The following is a 19,336-nucleotide window of genomic DNA, read 5'->3' on the forward strand; positions in this document are numbered from 1 at the left end:
TTGTTTTTACCCCCTCATGCACACATCGTACAGCCTGCATGCTGTTAAAACTCCAGCCAGTGGAATGTGTCAAAGCTGTTAGCAATCTTTAATGATATTTTTCACAGTCATGGCACAGTTATATCATAAACAACACCTGCCTGACAGTATATGTTTTAGGATTTATTTGTCTGAGAGAGACAAGGGAGTCGTAGAAATGAGGGACGTTGGGTGAGAACGAGCGTCTAAGGCTAACAGAGACAGATGGTGCGTGGAGCTGAGGTATAGAGAGGGGAGGAAGCAGGAGGCGGAGGAGGAGGAAGCAGGGAGTGAAGCGTGGAGGAAAGAGAGGAGGTGGAGGAGATGTTCAGTAGGCGGGAGGGAGAAAAGAAGCAGCATAAAAGAAGACATTAGTAATCTCCCCAGCTGTTTGTGTGAACAGAGCTGCTGTGCCGGCTCTCGCTCTCTCTTTTTGTGTCCGTCTATCAGCTCCTCTTATCTTATTGACAAAGCATGTGGTGTCCTGAAAGCTGGGCCCGGGCCCAAAGCCAGCCTGCTAAGCCTGAGAGGAGCACAGAGTCATTGATATGGGGGATTATCTCTTATTATGGTCATGCCTCACTTTGCACCCAGCCTAGCCCACATCACAGGACTGGCACTGCTGGCAAGCACACACACACAAACACAGCGGCTTCACACACGCTTCACTCGCCCAGTCAGTGTGTGTTTGGGCTATCTCACACATCAGACACCCTCTCAGATAGGCCTTATCAGCAGGTAAAAGATGCTAAGGACTGCAAGGACTCATCCCTCCTCTGCTTTTTCACCTGACAGGAGGAGCCATATGTGATGTTCAAGAAGTCTGACAAGCCGCTGTACGGGAACGACCGCTTCGAAGGCTACTGCATAGACCTGCTGAGGGAGCTGTCCAACATCCTGGGCTTTACTTACGAGGTCCGCCTGGTGGAAGATGGGAGGTACGGCGCTCAGGATGAGAACACGGGCCAGTGGAACGGCATGGTCAAGGAGCTAATGGACCATGTAAGTCTTTTCACATCATTATTAAACATATATTTACACCTATTCTACAGGATCATTCGTGTTTATCCTATTTTCATAGCTTTGGCCAATGCTTCTTCTAGTTCTGATTACACTGTGCAAACCAAGGTCACACACTACAGAGCGAGAGAAAGACGCAGCAGCTGACAGATGATCACACCGGTCATAAACACTTTGTTTGGGAATTATTTACTTATTTTTTTACTTTGGTAATTCTACATATTTTGGTGTGTGACTGACTTATAGGAACGGAAAGTGTCTGAATGACTCCAGTAGACGTGTTCATCCTGCAGCAGTGAAACAGGCTGTAATGGCTGCAACATAATCCTTGATGGGTCAAAGGTCGTCCACTAAAAGTTCTTGTTGTTTCCACTGACAGCCTCAGACTGTTATTCTAAGTGTGTGACAACATCACAGAAAGGATCCCTACAGAGATAGACCTTTTTGTTACAGAGGAAGATGATTTTTTTAACCACAAACAGACGTTACATCGCTCTCTGCAAACACACCATTGACAAAAACAGCCATTTTTCCTGGCTGCACTAGTCAAGATGTTTTTTTTATTATAAAAAAGTTGTAAAAAGAAGGAGGCAACAACAAGCCCTTTTTGAAAGTACAGCGATGCAGGGATAGCATAGATTCTGCTGTGACTTGTTTCCCCCACAGAGCTTATTAAAACACACACACAATCTGCTCACAGTGCAGATCATTACACCCAACAAAGTCGCACTCAGGATAAACTGCATGGGCAGAAAAATATCTTGCTCTGCTTGGCCAATAGTCGATATCTGACCCTGTTAGAAGGAGCACCCACGAGGGGTCAAGCCTCCTTTAGACTCGGCTTCTGCTTCTGCTCTTGATCAGAGCAGTGATTGGCTGTTGTGACAGATAGTCTGGTCTTTTCGTGGGTGAAGGGCCCCATCCCCTGCGACATGATGTTCAGCATGGGTTTGCCCCGCTTTCTGGCTCGACTTAGACAGATGGTGATTGCAGCAGACAGGCCCCTCAGAAGACCGGGGAATGTGCACTCACAGAGAATGAAGCGCAGTTTGAGGAAGAAATGTTGAATTAAACTGAACAAGTTGGAAACATCCAGTCAAAGAAATCTAGCAAACTTATCTCTGGTCGGCTCCGAGTGCAGTAAACACATCCTGATGTATGTGTGTCATGTAGGGCTGCGTTCGAGAAGTCTGGATGAATTCAAAGATGGCTGATATCAGCAAGAATTTTCTCATGTATCACAACTGTGAGCAGCGAGCTCAGTCAATTTATCCTTGAGTGATGTATGGCAACCTTCATGAGACAAAAAGGATATATCTTTGAGAAATGAAGCACTTGACCTTGCTGTGAATGTTTAGCATTTATAGTCGCAGTGCAGCCGGAGATTTATTAACTGTCAACAGCACAACACGGTTTTTAGCCCAGATATGGAAACGTGACTTTCCCGTGCAGGCTCCTTACGTCCCTTCTCTAAACCTCTAATGCACACATCTTGCATATAGGCATAACTTCTGTGCATTTAAATAAAGGATTATTGTGAATTATTATAAATAACTGTAACATGATGTAGTTGGTCTGGTTTTGGTCTTTTTATGGAGCATATCGAAGAAATCCTGGTTTGTAAAATACAGTCGGATAGCAAGAAAGACTTTCAAACCAAAGTCTCACAAGGTTATGGGGAAACAACATAACCTTGGCTTGCGAGGCCCGGGCTGAAGCTCAATTAATTCCAAAATAGTTCTAGAAACAGTTATTACATCGCTCTCTTCAAAGCCACCAGACTCCATGGACCAAAACATTATTTTTAACCTCCCAGAACACAGCAGTGGGTTGTGTACAGCTGCCTCGACATTGGATTGTTTTCATTGTAGTATGACTGTGGGTTGGCTTGGATCGACCAAAACACAATACTACAAACAAACAAACCACTTTGTAGACCAGTTACTCCTGTGTCCTGGGAGCTTAAATCACTGTTTTTATGAATGGAGTCTGGTGTGTTTGCAGAGAGCGAAAAAAATCCTCTTCCTCTGTAACAAAAAGGTCTCTCTCTGTAGGGATCCTTTCTGTAATGTTGTCACAGAATAACAATCTGAGCCTGTCAGTGGAAACAACAAGAAGACGACCTTTGATCCATCAAGGATTATGTTGCAGCCATTACAGCCTGTTTCACTGCTGCAGGGTGAACACATTTTTTAGTACCTATGAGTCATTTAGACCCCAAAATATGTTAAAATACTACTATATTACTAGAATGTGATTTAGCTTTTGAAACAACTTGAAGTCTTGATACTGGCTGTGTGTTGGCTTAAGCAGAAAGTAGCTCAACACAGCTTTAAACAAAATAACAAATAGGCTAAAACTTTGTGCTTAAGTCAAATGTTTGAGCATTAGCATACTGCGTGTTATGGGGTGACGATTTGTATAACGTGTGTCGATGCGTCGCGAAGACAAGATGGCTCAGTGAAGAGCTGGGGCACAGTTAGTTATCTGCATTCAGAAACGGATCTTGTCACTCATCGCTGGCTGTCAAAATAGGGGAAAGAACCAGGTACTGCTGAAGGCATAGGAGGCACAGGAGGTCTCCTAGGGCACAACATTCAGGGGAGCGCTGGCTTGAGCCTCAAAAAACGACGTGAAATATAAGCCAAACTTTCTCTCTGCTCCGCTCGTATTTATCACTCACTCTACCGCTCTCTCTCTCTCTTGCTCGACCACTCACTCACTGCGCACTTCCGACACAAACCAGTGGAGAGGATTTATAAAAAACAATAATGCTTGGGTGCAGCCCTATAGTGTTTTCATTTTTACCAGAGCTTAGAAAGAAAGCTGAACTAATGATACTCTTCCTCCAACGACTGCAGATCAGCAAGAGTAATGAGTTCCTGCTTTAACACGACTGTTCTTCTAGTTTTAGTCCTCCAGTGCACTCGACTCCCCTGACGCATCATATAAAGTATATTATAATGCTCCAGCTAGATCTCACAGCCAGTCTAACAGATGGAGAAAGTCTGTATGGGGAAATAAATAAAAGCTTTGATTTAGACTCCAAAGAGAGGAAGGTGAGTTTAGACTTGATGGGTGGAGAAAGAAAGAGGGCTTTAAATTTCTCGCTAAGTGCCTCGGGACAGATTCTGTAGTGTGTAAAGACCCTGTTTTCTTAATTTGATTGCCTCTAAACGCTTCCTGTGCCCGTGACTTATAGCCTATCTCTCTTTCCTTTTATGTTTGCTGTTGACAGAGAGCTGATCTGGCAGTGGCTCCCCTCGCCATCACCTACGTGCGCGAGAAGGTTATCGACTTCTCCAAGCCCTTCATGACGCTGGGTATAAGTATACTGTACCGCAAGCCCAACGGGACCAACCCTGGGGTCTTCTCCTTCCTCAACCCCCTCTCGCCCGATATCTGGATGTATATTCTGCTGGCTTACTTGGGTGTCAGTTGTGTGCTGTTTGTCATAGCCAGGTAACATGTCGCTTCCAGTGATCACAGCTTCACACACAGTCAGACACACTGCTCAGCTAACTAACCGCAGGCTAATCTCTGTAATTACAGGAAGTGTGTCCTGACCACACTGACTCCACGTAGTGAAAGCAAATCAATGGTCATGTATCACAGCTCAGACTCAGTGCTGTGTGTTTTAATGCAGCTAACGTTGCCTTTTCCACCATCAGACATTTAAAAAGGATCAGTTTTTCTAATTAGCATGGCTGCTAGGTTTTCTCCATGCTCACATCTGTACCGGTAAATAAAACCAGAGGATGTCACGCACACGCAGGAACACAGACCTTAGACAGAGAGGTTTCAGGCCTGTCAGCCTTTTGAGGGTTGTGGTATGTGTCTGAGAGAATGGCAGAAAGATTGTACACTCATACGGATATATATGTGTGTGTGTGTGCGTGTGTGTGTGGGATGTGTGGAGCTCGATGTAAACACTGCTGCCCTCCTCTCCCACCTTTCCCTCACTGTCCCCAGTGTCTCCGAGTTCATGCTGTCTTTTCTTCTCTCTTGTTTCCTTCGCCTTGCTTCAAACGAAACTGTGACTCAGAGATAAAGCTTGCTTTGGTCCACAGTGTCCTTATTATTCACTGAAAGTAATGCAGACTTTAAAGTGCAGTAGCTGGTTTATAAGAGTTTGAACTGTTGCTTCACAGGTGAGACGTTTTGTTGGAAAAGCAGCGTCAAATATTGTTCTCGTAAGTTACACTCAGGCTGTCAAACTGATCCATATTCTTTGTTGTAACTAACTGTCTCCAGTGCTTATAACAGCCAAGAATCCATAATGATAACACCAAATATATGTTCAGACTACTTTGCAATGCTTGGCTTTGAATGCTTTAGGAAGCGTTGGCTGTTTTTTTCCTCTGCAGCAACCGTGGATTTTTTTCTCTCACTTCTGCACTAAAGTTCTCTCATAAATGAGGCTGTGACCTGCAATTTCAGGTCTATTACTGCAGTTAATTTCTGCCATCCAAGTTCCAAAGGCCTTACACTCGTTCAGAGACGCTAAACCCAAGGAGGGAGTGCTGCAGAGTTTAAATACGTTGCTCTTAACATGCTTGTTGTGAACATCTCTGCAGACGTATAAGGTTGATGACACTGTAATTGTCTTAGAGGGTTGGGGAAGCATGAGTAGACATTGTAAGTAGGACACCATGTTGAAAATGAAGGAACTCATATCAGAACTGATGTTCTAAAAAACATTGTCTTAATGGAACCACCAGGACTTGACGTGAACTAACTCTTAAGGTGTGTTCAGAACAAAAGCGAAGCCAACCGTTTGCTTGGCGAGATTAAACACAAACCAAAGCAACGGCTTGTATTTGTTCCAGGCGACTCCAATGACACCAATGCAATTCATGTAATTCGTGGGAGTTGTTTAACATCGGATTGAGCGAGAACTGTGTCATCTTTGAGATTCTCCTGACGCCCTGACAGGCGCTCCACAGGACGCCGCTTGTTGGTGTCCATCAGAGAAATCCTGGTACTGATCCGAGCTAACAGCTCAGCACACTGGGCACTGGTCAGCTTCAAGGAGCTGGAAGCAGCAGGAGAGTTCATCAGACACAGCTCAGGAGGAGGAGGGGAGATTAACCTAGCTGTGTGCTCTCGGTGATGTTACGAACCCAGAGATGAAGGTGTTTGGTTTCCAACACATCTGTAAGGAAGCTCTGAAAACACCTCGATGAGTCTGTAAGCGAACGTTGTATAGATTAGTAGCTGCTGTATCTCCAACAGATCCAAGCAGCCATGTAACATGTCACCCTTTGTGTTAATCTAATCTACAGCTTAGTTTGGCGATGCAGTCGACATCAACAGCGCTTTAGCTGGTAAAATGATGCGACTGATTTTTGCTCAGAGCCTTTCTTTAGTGTCCTTGTGTGGTTGATGAAGCTAGCAGAATATATAGTGAAGGCTGGCGTAGTTTATCTGGTGGCTCTCTCTTGTAGCTGCAGTTTGAAGCACGGTGAAGACGAAAGAGAAAGAAAAGCAAACGTTAACTCCAAAACTTTCGGGGCACACAGGCTCTCTTGCAGCCACGACCCGACAGTTTTAGCGTTAACACACACGTGTTTTCCGATGTTACTGGCGATATGATCACACATGAGAGTAAAAAGCGGCAACTGTCATCTAAGTTGGCTCAGAATATGCACCTATCTGTATTTAATTTCACAATAAGTAAGTGTTTGGGTAAGTGTATAAATTCCCCCTCACTTAATCCTCCTTTTCTCCTGTATACACAGATGCATGTTGGGCTACAGCTGCATGTTTTTGCTGTAGATTGTAGCACACAACAGTCTCACAAACTTTCATGAAATGAGAACTCCACGATCATAGTTAGATAGTGACAACAACTCGTGCTGCACTGGTATGAGGTTAGTGTGAACATAGTGCACATGTGAATTATCCTCTAACTTTGTGGTATGAAACTGCTTCAGCACAATTACATTAGTTTTTCTTATCAGACGAGCTTGTCCTGTTTGTTCTAGATCATTTACAAACCTTTTTTATGACACTACTCTCTGCAGCTGAAATAAATCAGGAATAACCCATAAACAGATATCCCAACAACTCTGCAGGGAATACACAATTTACAGACCTAGATATCAGCAGGGGGAGGGGAGTGGACCTGTTGTTTAAATTTGGTATTAGCTAACTGATCAGCCATAACATTATGACCACCTGCCTAATATCGTGTAGGTCCCCTTTTACCGCTAAAACAGCCCTGACCTGTCAAGGCATGGACTCCACTGGACCTCTGAAGGTGTGCTGAAGTATCTGGCACCAAGACGTGAGCAGCCGATCCTTTAAGTCCTGTAAGTTGCGAGGTGGGGCCGCCATGGATCGGACTTGTTTGTCCAGCACATCCCACAGACGCTCGACTGGATTGAGATCTGGGGAATTTGGAGGCCAAGTCAACACCTTGAACTCGTCGTGTTCCTTAAACCATTCCTGAACCATGTCTGCAGTGTTGCAGGGCGCATTATCGTGCTGAAAGATGGATAATGAAGGGGTGTACTTGGTCTGCAACAATGTTTAGGTAGGTGAAACGTGTCAAAGTAACATCCACATGAGCGGCAGGACCCAAGGTTTCCCAGCAGAACATCGCCCAAAGCATCACACTGCCTCCGCCGGCTCACCTTCTTCCCATAGTGCATCCTGGTGCCATGTCTTCCCCAGGTAAGAGACGCACACGCACCCGACCATCCACATGATGTAGAAGAAAACGTGATTCATCAGACCAGGCCGCCTTCTTCCATCGCTCCATGGTCCAGTTCTGATGCTCACGTGTCCATTGTAGGAGCTTTCAGCGGTGGACAGGGGTCAGCACGGGCACCCTGGCCGGTCTGCAGCTACACAGCCTCATACACAACAAACTGTGATGCTCTGTGTGTTCTGACACCTTTCTGTCAGAACCAGCATTAACTCTTTCAGCAGCTTGAGCTACAGTAGCTCTTCTGTTGGATCGGACCACACGGGCCAGCCTTCACTCCCCACACACATCAATGACCCTTGGCCGCCAATGACCCTGTTACCTTGGACCACTTTTGGTAGGTTCTGACCGCTGCAGACCGGGAACCCCGACAAGAGATGCAGGTCTGGAGATGCTCTGACCCACTCGTCTAGCCATCACAGTTTGGCCCTTGTCAGAGTCGCTCACATCCTCACACAAGATTCCTGCTTCCAGGACAAAATGTTTACATGCTGGCTAATATATCTCACAATCTGACAGGAGCCATGGTAACAGCATAATCCATGTTGTTCACTTGACCTGTCCGTGGTCATAATGTTATGGCTGATCGGTGTATATGCTAGCTTTAAGAAAATATTCAGACAAGCTTTGCTGTCATATCCTGTCAGCACAAAGGGAAAACCAAAGTATCCATGCAGAACATGTGAAAGTGTAGTTAGGTTTAGGCACGAGGACGCAGGTGAAGGCAGCTGTTGTTGTTGTGGTTAGAAGAAGAACTACCTGCTTGTTTTTTCTTAACCATGACACTGACTGTTAAATGGTCATTCTGGTATTTTGTGCACCTGGACCATGCTGTACAGGTTTCTGGGGTCATAATGGGGTCACAAACACTTTTTGAACTGCTCCAGTTCTTTAGCTGCAGCAGTGAAACAGGTCCTAATGGTGCAACATCATCTTTGGGGCACATGCACCCAATCGAAGTAAATCCTGCTTCTTGTTTTTTAGTGTCAGACAGAAAGGAAGATGATTCGTTTAACAGAAACAGACGTTATCTTGCAGAACACAGGAGTTGCTGGTCTACCTCTGCTTCAACAGCTGCCTTTGTTTGTGTTATTGTTTGACGTCGATGTTTTAAATGTGAATCCAACACAAAAATAAAACTGACGTAGGCAGCGTGAGACCAGCGACCCCCGTGTTCTGTGAGTTTCCTGACAATCCTCTCATTTCACCAACATTTGTGAGACCAAACTGTCGAGCACAGAGAGTTTTAACACGACAAGGTTTTATTCAACTGTGCATTAATAAACTGTTGGTATATGTGTGTGTACGCATTACACATTTTATCTATGTATGCTTGCGTTTGTGCTGTACTGTGAGACTGCCTGTTTGTATGAGTGAGGGACTGAGTACTGGGACAGACGTACACAGTGTTAGTGTTAGAGCAGCCACATGGTGCACAGCTAAAACCACATGTTGTACTGCCACCTGCCCTGATATCTTCACTCACTGATGTTAATGTTACTGGTTGTTATTGCTATTATGTTCCCTCTAATGACATCAGTGGCACTGCTGCTGCTCCTGGCACAGGTGATGAAACAGCTGAGAGAACCCCCTCTGTAGTCCATCACACCTCTGCTACAGCCCGTGCATTACCACCCTGTTACTGTTAGTGGGACCAATATTACTGCATCATACACATTAAGCTCATTTTCTAAAGACAGGCAGGAGGTAAAGCTCGGCGACGGTTATCAGTCCGAACATTTGTGCAGATCTTCGTTCTCTGAATAATTCGAGTCGTGATGCTGACATCTCGTTGGTTAGAATATTTCTGTGTGCTCACATCAAAGTGTTATCTGTGTGTCCTCAGTCTTTGAGTGAAACGCCTTTGGTTAAGTACGTGCTCATATTAAAGACACAGCCCTTCATCATGTTGTTAAAACTCTCCTCTGAATCAAGTGCTGTCGGATCTTCTGAATATATGCTCATCACCCTTTCTACGAAGTCTTTGATTCTGAAAATACAGTGGAGGTAACTCCAGGTGACTCGACTTGTACAAATAAGCGTATACATGTCGTTACAGATAGTGTCTCGTCTGTTTTGCAGGTTTTAAATCAATCTGCACAAACTGTCTTATTCAAGTAACCTTAAGTCCTATCAGAGTGATGTTAGCTCATGTTAGCTCAGGTTAAATTGGCTCACAGAGGATGCAGACACAGGGAGCATTTGGTATTTAGTATATACCATTGGAACTAATTGAAAGGGTGAAAGATCCATTTTAGAAAGTATAAAGTCTTATATCTGAAAGTGTCCTGCACTTATGTGGAGCACATAGCTTCATGCATCTTCTCTTAAAACAAACTGCAGTCCAGTTACTCCCAACATCTTCACACTCTCGACTCCTGAAACGCAGCAGCATGGTCAGTATAAATATATGACTATATAGATACCCCCTCACGTGTCAGAGTTGCACGGGCAGAGCTTGTTATCCGGCTAGTAAAGATACATGAACAACATCTGTGTAGACTTTAGAATTAAAGCGGTCATGTCTGCAGTTAGAGAGATAATGCTTTATTGTCAGACCAAGTCTGAAGTTTGTTCTGCGTCACAGCAGCTCCATTTGCAGCATCAAAGTTGAGGACAAAACATTTGACACATTTCATAACACAGACGAGTATTCAAGGCCTTTTATGTAAGTTTGATCTGAGATTTAACTCTATATTTAATTTGAGAATGGATTGATGCACAAAGGAGTGCTTCAGTCTGACCTTATTAAAACCTGAGACGCTGTATCTTCATAGTTCGTATTGATTATTCAGAGCCTGGTTTGGATCAGACATGTTTTTATTGTAGGCTGCTTCAAGTGTCTCAAGTGATTGGCCTGCAATCTTCTAGTTATGAATAAGCACTGTCTAGTTACACAGAAATAAAGCCTGCTGGAAACATATCGTGTTTAATGACTTTTGGACGTGCAGCAATAATAAGCATGTTTTTTGTCGTCCCATGGTCAGGAGGAGGGGTTGGACTTTAACACCAAAAACACTGGGTTGGATGAAAGATCACGGATGGACTTTAAATTTGTATTAACGTACAAACAAAAGTCATGTTATTAAAGAACATTACATCAGTACAAAAAAAAGTCAACTACTCGATTAGATTTTTATACAGGCACAGCCTACCTTTACGCTAGTGGACACGCAGCATCCAAAAATGATGCAAGAGGGGGACCTGCAGCATCATACTTTTAAGAGTATGGCCACTGATCAAGCTGCTGTATTTCATGACTTGGTAGTGAGGATGAGCTGTCCCTTTAGTGTCAGAGACAGTGAGCAGGAACAGTCTCATGTGTCGACAGTCCCAGTCTCTCACCCTGTGACAGAACAGCAGGACCGCTCTGACTCTGTTGATTCATCTCCCCCGGACGCTGACGTTATCGTGCACATCATGGCTGGAGTTTTCTGCAGTGACCCCCCTCCCATACAAAGATAAAAGCTCACATTGTTTCTGCGCTGCTGGTGAAATCCTTGCTTTTCGCCCGCTCTTATCTCTGCACTGACCTTGCTCAAAGTTTCTCCCTCTGCAGCTCAGATGACCTGAGATAATGTAAGGGCAGTGTAATTGGATCAAAATGACAGCAAACGGGCCAAGCAGCTAAGCTGTGTTGTCTCCTGTAAACGGCTTGGTTTAGCATTCCCTGACCCAAACAGCAGCCGTCTGTCCAGCCACTCCCATTACCCAGCACGCCACTGACAACTTCGCTCATCCATGTTCATGGCGAGCTGTAATTGGCTTTCCACAACATGATTGGAGGAAACACTCTCGGAGACCTCTGCTCGAGGGATTGGGTCACATCGTCACATATGCAGCTCCAAGGTCGCAGTTCACTTGAACTCAATTTGGCATTGCAAATTGACAAGCAAGCAAATCTGGGACAAATTGAGTGAGCAGACGGATTGATTTAAGGCCAAGGATTGTCTCCGAGCAGGAATAAAGGGGACATTCAGAGGTCCTTGAGCTAAGCTTCACAATATGTTGTAGGGGTGAAAAGGAACACCAGTGCTAACCACATTATAATGGCAAAGCCCATTAGTCAATGACAGGGCACAGTTATGATGCTGTCATTTTATCGATACAGCCATACATCTTCATACAGAGCACTGTCTCGCAGTGTTCAACACAGTACTGCTGTATTTCACCCAGAGGACGATGGATCAAAGCCCCGACACACGCCGCTGTAGCAGTCTCATCTGCATTATCCTCCACGCAGATGTTACATCCTCCTGAGGTTATCGTTTCTGACTCCCTGCACAGTAAAAAGACCCACACTGAGACAAGTCTACATTATGCATAGCAATTTGATTAGTCAAACCCTTGTGTGTGTTAAACAGCTTGAGTGGAGATAGGGTCCCGGTTCCCCCTGTACTCCAGTGCAAACCAAATCAGGTCAGGATGCTTAATTGTAGACCAATCAACCTTTACTAATGTAATGTCACTTTTATTTAATATGAATAAATGAGAAATCTCTCTGCTTGAGGAGTGCACGGAGTGAGGGGGAGCGCCGGGGCCGGCGTGGGCATGATGGGAACGAACCGTTTGATCTGCTGAATATTAATGCTCCTCCAAGATTATAAGGATTATTAGTTCTTTTCTCCGCTGACAATGGAGTTATTTTCAGACCCCATCGATTAAATTACTGAGGGAATTGCCTTTGATATGAGCACTCCTACACAAGGAGCCACTTTGGGAATATGAGTGGTGTTAATTCGAGCCCACTTCCCGAGTATTAAATGTAAAAACACACAGAGGGATTGAGATCAACAGTCATTTTAGTGTTTTCAGTAAAGAAGTCCAAATCAACATCTGTGTAATTCACCATACTCACACGGCGCCCATTTTCCTCTGACGTCACTCTCAAGATGGGAAGCTGGGATGCTGTTATATTGGTGATTTCCAGGATGTATAACTGCAGGGAATCTCACAAAACATTGTCATTTAATTTGATCAGCAACTGAAAAGACAATGAGCAGGGAAAGTGTGGAGACACGTCGGGCCACATGTAAAGTTAAAACAACACATTTGATGACTCTTTAGTTACCAACAGACAAGAGCTAATATCAGCTATATATATATACTGTATATATATATATATATATATGTATGTATAGAAACTTCCCAGCCAGTGGTGGATAAATTACCTGAAAGCTATGCTTGAAAAGTACAGATATCACACTAGGAATTGACTTTGGTCCAAGGTAAAGTAAAAGCTATTCTAAAATAACTAGAGCAAATCTTAAAGTATCTGATATTTACTAAACTCAGTTAATAAAAAAGAAAGGTCTGAATTTTGAGAATCCTGAACTTTATTTTTAACTGTAAACCAACTTAAAAAATGGAGTCACTTGAAGACGAACAAGTCTTGACAACTTAAAGGGACGTTTGTCGACTCGTTCGTCATAAGCTGTGTCCCAATTAAGGGTCTGCAACCTTCAAAGGACGTATTTTAAGGCTGATTACGTCACAGGGTCACGTCAAAGGCCCATTTCTAAGGCTGCTTTAGATGCGGCCGACAAATGCCACTTCCTATTCCTGGGGCCACGGAGGATCCATCGGGTGCATCCTCTGTGGCTTATAACCCGAGATCTCTTGTGCACCAATTCAAACAAGATGGCGGACTCTAAAACGACCGAGGAATACACTTTAGTTTTTGGTTTCAACTCAATGAAATAGCTAGAGATACACATGTCAAAAAATAACAAAGGGGCTTTGACAATTCCATTTATCTTTAAAATAATAGGTTAAGTTATGTGACCTTAGTTATGTTAGCTAGTTAGCCCGCTAGCTACCTGTTGCTAGGCGACAGGAGCACCGTTTGGTGATGCAAGGATAAGGGCAGGAACAGCTGGTGACCCAAACAGGAAATAGACCAACACATTTTTTCCCAATTTAAGTAAACATTCTTCAAGGAAATGTAAAAGTGGAAGTTGGCAGGAATATAAAAACTCAAGTAAAGTACAGATACTCCCAGAAAGTACTTATAGGATACTACAGGAAAGGCCTTGCTTACCAGCTAGCCGTTATGTTAGCATTGAAGAGGTTGAGTACCAACATCTGCTGGTTTTCCAACAGCTAAGTGTTTAACTTTGAAATTGTCCTTTGAAATGCTGATCGATCATGAAGTTGTAAATTGAGGTTTATATGACTGGAGCACAGCAGAACCACAAGCAGAGCATTCAGGCTTTCCACCCGGAGCATGGCTGCAGAAAGAAATGGCTGCTGTGTCAATATTGTGATTACACTTTTAATTTACTCTCCAGTAACAGCCGCAGAGGTAAATGCACATGTAGATACAGCGATGCTTATTGACTCAGGAAGTGTTCACAGGAATCATCTGCAGTGTTTCATCTCTGCACACGACTAACTAACCTGTGCTTTCTCTCCCCTGTCTCCCCAGGTAGGACGATCACTCTTGGTCTGTTTTATTGTCTTCTCTTGTGTCGTTATGCAACTGCAGTAAACATATATGTGTGTGTGTGTGTGTGTGTGTGTGTGTGTGTTCTCTGTTAACTGTCGCAGGTTTAGTCCATACGAGTGGTATAACCCCCACCCTTGCAACCCTGACTCGGATGTAGTGGAAAACAATTTCACCCTGCTAAATAGTTTCTGGTTCGGAGTTGGAGCTCTCATGCAGCAAGGTAGACGCCTCTGCCTGCCCCCCCCTTTTTAAAGCACAAGTCCCACTTTTTTGCTGGGGGTCAACGTTGCTCTTTGACCAGGCCCATGACCATGCATGGGGGCCTCTGTGCATGATGCTGGGTGCTTGACTGGTAGAGTCCAGCAGGAGGGACTGAGTGGGATTTGAATGATGTGATTAATGAATGAAGGATGGTGCTCCTGCATGCTCCCTCTCCCCTCTCCCTCACCTCTTCACAGGCGTCTGAACAGGTAAGTGTGTCCCCCCCCAGAATACCTGAGACGGATCCAATGGGTGCGACTGAATGAGACCCTGACAGCTTCCACTGCCTGTTTGGTTTGCTTCCTTCTGCCAAACCAATGCCAAATCTTCTCAACTAGTGGAGAGAAAAGTTACAACAAATAGAAAATTGTTTACCTGAACAGTTCTATGATCTTTGCCCTTCACAGTGCATGTCACAATGAGAGATATGTTGCATCTTTACATCAGTATTCTTCCAAAACAATTGGCATTGCAACATATTACTACAGGTAGTGATAATTTTAGGGCTTGAAAGCATGATTTACGTCTGTATATGCTCCTGCATTTGACAAGTTGAGCACACACTCAGTTAGCTAGCTGCAGCTGATTTAAAGGGCCAGTTCAACCAAATTACAAGAAACCTGCCATGCAGTTAGTTTTGCTTATATATGTGCAGGTTTTATCTGTCTCAGATGTCTGTTTGAACACCCATACACTGAAAGGAGTTTCATTAGTGGTGCTCACAACATATAAATGAAATGAAATTGTTTAAATCATAAAATCAATACTTTATTGTGATTTGGATGCCAAAGAAGTTAAATTATTCTGATCTGAAATCATGCCGTTTAATAAATTAGACAGATATGATTTCAGTGTTTTCATTACATAAAATGTTATGGCCAAAATAACATTGTGCATGGCTGTATTTTTAATGTATGACAGGAGACATGCAGCAATCGTAATCACAGCAGTATAGAGTTCTGGGCCCCCTCTGCATCCATTGTTGTTTACTCTTTCTGGGCCCTTCTCACCTTTTCAACTAACCTGGATGAATAATGCAAAACTATTGCATGGACTGCACTTGAGGTAAAAGATAAACATATACACTTTTGGACGAAGTGACCCTTTAAGTCAGATAATCTTTATCTTTTCTAGGATTTGATAGCTCATAACTTACCCCGTGTTGCCTTGTTGCATGCGTACTTATACTGCATGCTTACTAATATCCCGAAAGTAGTTACTAAGGTTTTTAAACGACTTTTGTTTTCTTCAAAGATGGGACAATATTCTAGATCAAACGTGGTTTAACTTTAACCTCCCCACAAGATAGGACCACCTAACAGCTTCTAAGAACACTGAGCATAAAACATGTTTTCACTAACAAGATTATGGAGGTGTTGTTTATTTTAGCGAGCAGGTTCAGTCTAGAGACGCGAGGTTTCTTTGACGAGCCAGTTAAACAGATGTTTAGGTTGACCAGTTGAGAAGATGTGGCTGAAGGCCAGAAAGCTGTGGGACGACTGGACTGGATGAACACACAGTGTCTGCATGGCACCGTGCTGCTCTGCACTGTAGAGAGGCTCCCCTGCCCGGCGGGTGGCCCCGCCCCCCAGAAAACTGTGGGATGTGCTGTTTGGTCATGACGTTACCTTGGGTACATGACAGTCAGCCCCAACCAGGCTCTGTTTGGGTTTTTTTTCTTTGTTGTTTGTTCTGGTTTCTGAGGTGGAACAGGATCAGAAGCTCAGAGGTGGTAACATGTTCCTCTTTTATAATGTGACAGCCAGACCTGGGCCCGACCCAGAACAAGCAGAACCCTCTGCTGATTATACTGATGAATATGTGTTTGTGTTCATGCCTGCTACCTTGATTTCATGCTTGATTGTGGTTCGATGAATGGGCAAAGTGGGTGGCTGCTGGTCAAAGAGAAAGAGTCTCTATGAGGAGCTATGAGAAGTCTTTACACTATGAGACCTTTTAACAACGAGACAAGTCAAAGTACTTTTAGTTACACCTAAAAAATAAAACATTTAGCAAATATGCAAAAGAAAAACAAAACAGACTATAAACTATTTATTTCAGTACTATATTTAAAGATGGAATAAAAACCACGAGCTGAAGCAGTGAAAATACCTGATAACTGGAGTGATGGTAAAAATGTCATTGGCTATCTCCATCCAGAAGTTCTGGACACCATTTCATATCTAATCTATGTCCATACTAAAATGCACATCACATGACCATTCAGGTACACTGGGCATGTAAACAGGTCGTGATTCTCTAACAAGAAACAGCTGCCCTCCATGCAGGCCTGATAACACTGGACACAGGAATCACTCCAGTTATGGCTTCCCTCCTGTGCAAGTAAGCGGTAGCATCATTATAAAAAACAGGATTTATCTGGACCGCAGCAGCTAGCATAGACGACAAGGTAAGCAGAGCGAGTAATATTATTAGGAAGAAGGTATGAGGGAAGTTTTCTCAGGAAAAAAGGAAGAACGTGTGGTGGCTGGTAAGACCCAGTCAGAGTAAATGAGGGCGTCTGCAGTGTTTAAAACATCTCAGCAGTGTGGACGCTACCTCAAACACAGCAACGTTATGTGTTTTTGAAGAAAGAAGCTGTAGTATGGACGCAGCCTGAGTGCTGACTTTAAATCCTTCTTCTGCAGCACCAAGAACAATCACCAACATGGTTCCTGAAATCTGTGTGCTGTCGTCTAACTGAAAAAAGATCCTTGGGGGAACATTCGTCCTTTGTGTTCACTCGTGCACAAAGTGATCCCTGTCCTTCAGTGGAGTTCAGACTGATTTAGGAGCATGCCAGAAAGTCCCACACAGTTTCATAGTTTGTGTGCAGTGCGGCTCTGAAATGATACCTTAATCGACATTAACAAGTGCTGTATGTAAAGTGGCCTCCTAGCATTCACTGTAGGCTGACGTTTACTACAGCGATACTTTACACAATGCTTTGAGTTATAATGAAGGGCTCTGCTGCTGCTGTCAGTTTAGTATCAACATATTGTGGGTGTTCTAGGATGCATTAAAATAAGCATTTAACACCCCTCATTAATAGTGATATGGTGGCACAACAGACAAGGTGTTGTGCCATGTCTGCTTTTGAGACATGCTAACAGTAAACATTCAGCTACTTGTGAAAAGACATGAATGTGTTATTGTAATTAAATCAACCACTGTGGTTTTTATCATCTTGCAAAGTCACTTAAGAGATAATCTCCTGAAAACCTCTGCTGGGGGAGATAGGAACCCTGGGAGGTGTGTGCCCCCTCCAGCCCGTCGCTCCCTCTCCAGTGCAGCATCACTAGTAGAGAGCTGGAGCTGAAGCCGGCTGTCATGTCTCTCCCTGCATGCTCCCTCTACTAGACAGCTCACTCAGGGGACTGTGGGAAAGAAAGAAAGTTTGATGAAAAGTGAGAGTGCAGATTGAGTCTCTCACAAAGGGAGTGGAGCACAGAGTTCTTAACCTCCTATCGCTCTGACTCTTTATCAGCTTTCCCTCCGAGTGAATGTGCAAAATCCCTGCTTTCAATTGCTTAAGCCGCTTGAGCAGAATGGTCGTGATATAACCCGAGCCCACCTTCTATAACCCTGACAACAAACCTCCCTCCCTCCCTCACCCACACTCTACCCACTCACAAATGTATACTCCTTCATGCTCTGCATACATTCTGCACACATACAACTACTCTGCATAAAACCTCAGTACAAAGCAGTCAGATTAACTGAAGATGTCATTCACTCTGTTGTAAGGGATGACATTGTACACCAGGGCTAAAGTAACTCATTGCTGAATTAAATAAGTCCATGTTGACAGTGTAAGGGGCCGATCAGAGCAGCAATTACAGCTTCAACATATCAGACAAAAATCAATTAGATTCAAAGGATCTTGACGTGCAATTTCACGCTATTGACCAACTGCAAACCAGCTCGCCAGGTCTGATCTCTGAGTGACCAGAGAGCTGAAGGGTCTGGGAAAGGGGAAGCCATCATGTAAGCTGCATCAAATCCAATTTGGTAAAACCCTGAATTAAAGCAGAATATTCTGTCACAACACAGGTGGTAGTGGAAAAATCTGTTGTTTGCTCTGGCATATTTACAACTGATCAAACTTATGGTTGTTCAGGCTAATAAATGTTATAATGTGCTACGTAACTGTATAAAAGGAAATGAGACACGCCCCATTGAAGCTTGCAATCAATTCATTTCGTTAAGCAACCAAAACAAAGCTGCTGTCAGACGCTTTTTAGGAGCTACCTTCTCAAAAATATTTTTCCCAAATAGTTAGCAAGAATAATACAAATGTTTTCCCTTTATAGTTCTGTCTCAATCCATCCTTTTGTGCTTTCATTGGCTTGAGAATCCTACTGGTGAAGCACAGGACGTTCAGCCAAGTGAAAATAAATATCAGGCTTCATTTATTATGAAGCCCAAACCACAATAAAACTAACCAAGTAGTTTTGGTGCCCTACCTAACTGAGTTAGTGATTAACCTTGTCAGGGCCTGTGCAGTAATGACGTTTTTTTGGCGGCGCCAATTTTCAATACAAATGCTTTTCAGTGCTGAGCGTCCTCAGCACAAAAACGCCCTCAGTATCAGCTGTTCTTCGTCGCTGCACTCTCAGTTGAAAATATTTTTACTTTTGGAACACAACCGCGCTCATCAATGATTGGTCGCTTCCTCACCGACCAATCAAAATCAAGAAGGGGCGGGACTTGAGATATCAACTTTGTCAATAACAATGGCGGAGGAGAAGCTAATCCTTTCGGGTTTTTTTCCAGGGTACAATTTCCAAGTGTAGAGCTGCTGCTATTGCCAGGACACGATTCCTTTCATCGTTTTTATGTTTTCTTTGTAAAGTTTCCTTGAATAAAAACAAATA

General features: G+C 43.7%; 1 protein-coding gene across 2 annotated transcripts in view; it reads left to right on the forward strand.

Annotated features, from left to right (window-relative positions):
• The window catches only part of grik2 (glutamate receptor, ionotropic, kainate 2), a 264,962-nt gene that overhangs the window by 191,007 nt on the left and 54,619 nt on the right, over positions 1 to 19,336 (forward strand). For both annotated transcript variants that reach the window (XM_069655421.1, XM_069655422.1), the window contains 3 exons: positions 814 to 1,020; positions 4,277 to 4,500; positions 14,300 to 14,418. In XM_069655421.1, the coding sequence (XP_069511522.1) occupies positions 814 to 1,020; positions 4,277 to 4,500; positions 14,300 to 14,418 (550 nt within the window). The remainder of the gene's footprint in view (positions 1 to 813; positions 1,021 to 4,276; positions 4,501 to 14,299; positions 14,419 to 19,336) is intronic.

The sequence above is a fragment of the Semicossyphus pulcher genome, unplaced genomic scaffold (assembly GCF_022749685.1).
Source record: "Semicossyphus pulcher isolate SPU_LCO1_2020_fin unplaced genomic scaffold, fSemPul1.0.p SCAF_9, whole genome shotgun sequence".
Classification (NCBI taxonomy): domain Eukaryota; kingdom Metazoa; phylum Chordata; class Actinopteri; order Labriformes; family Labridae; genus Semicossyphus; species Semicossyphus pulcher.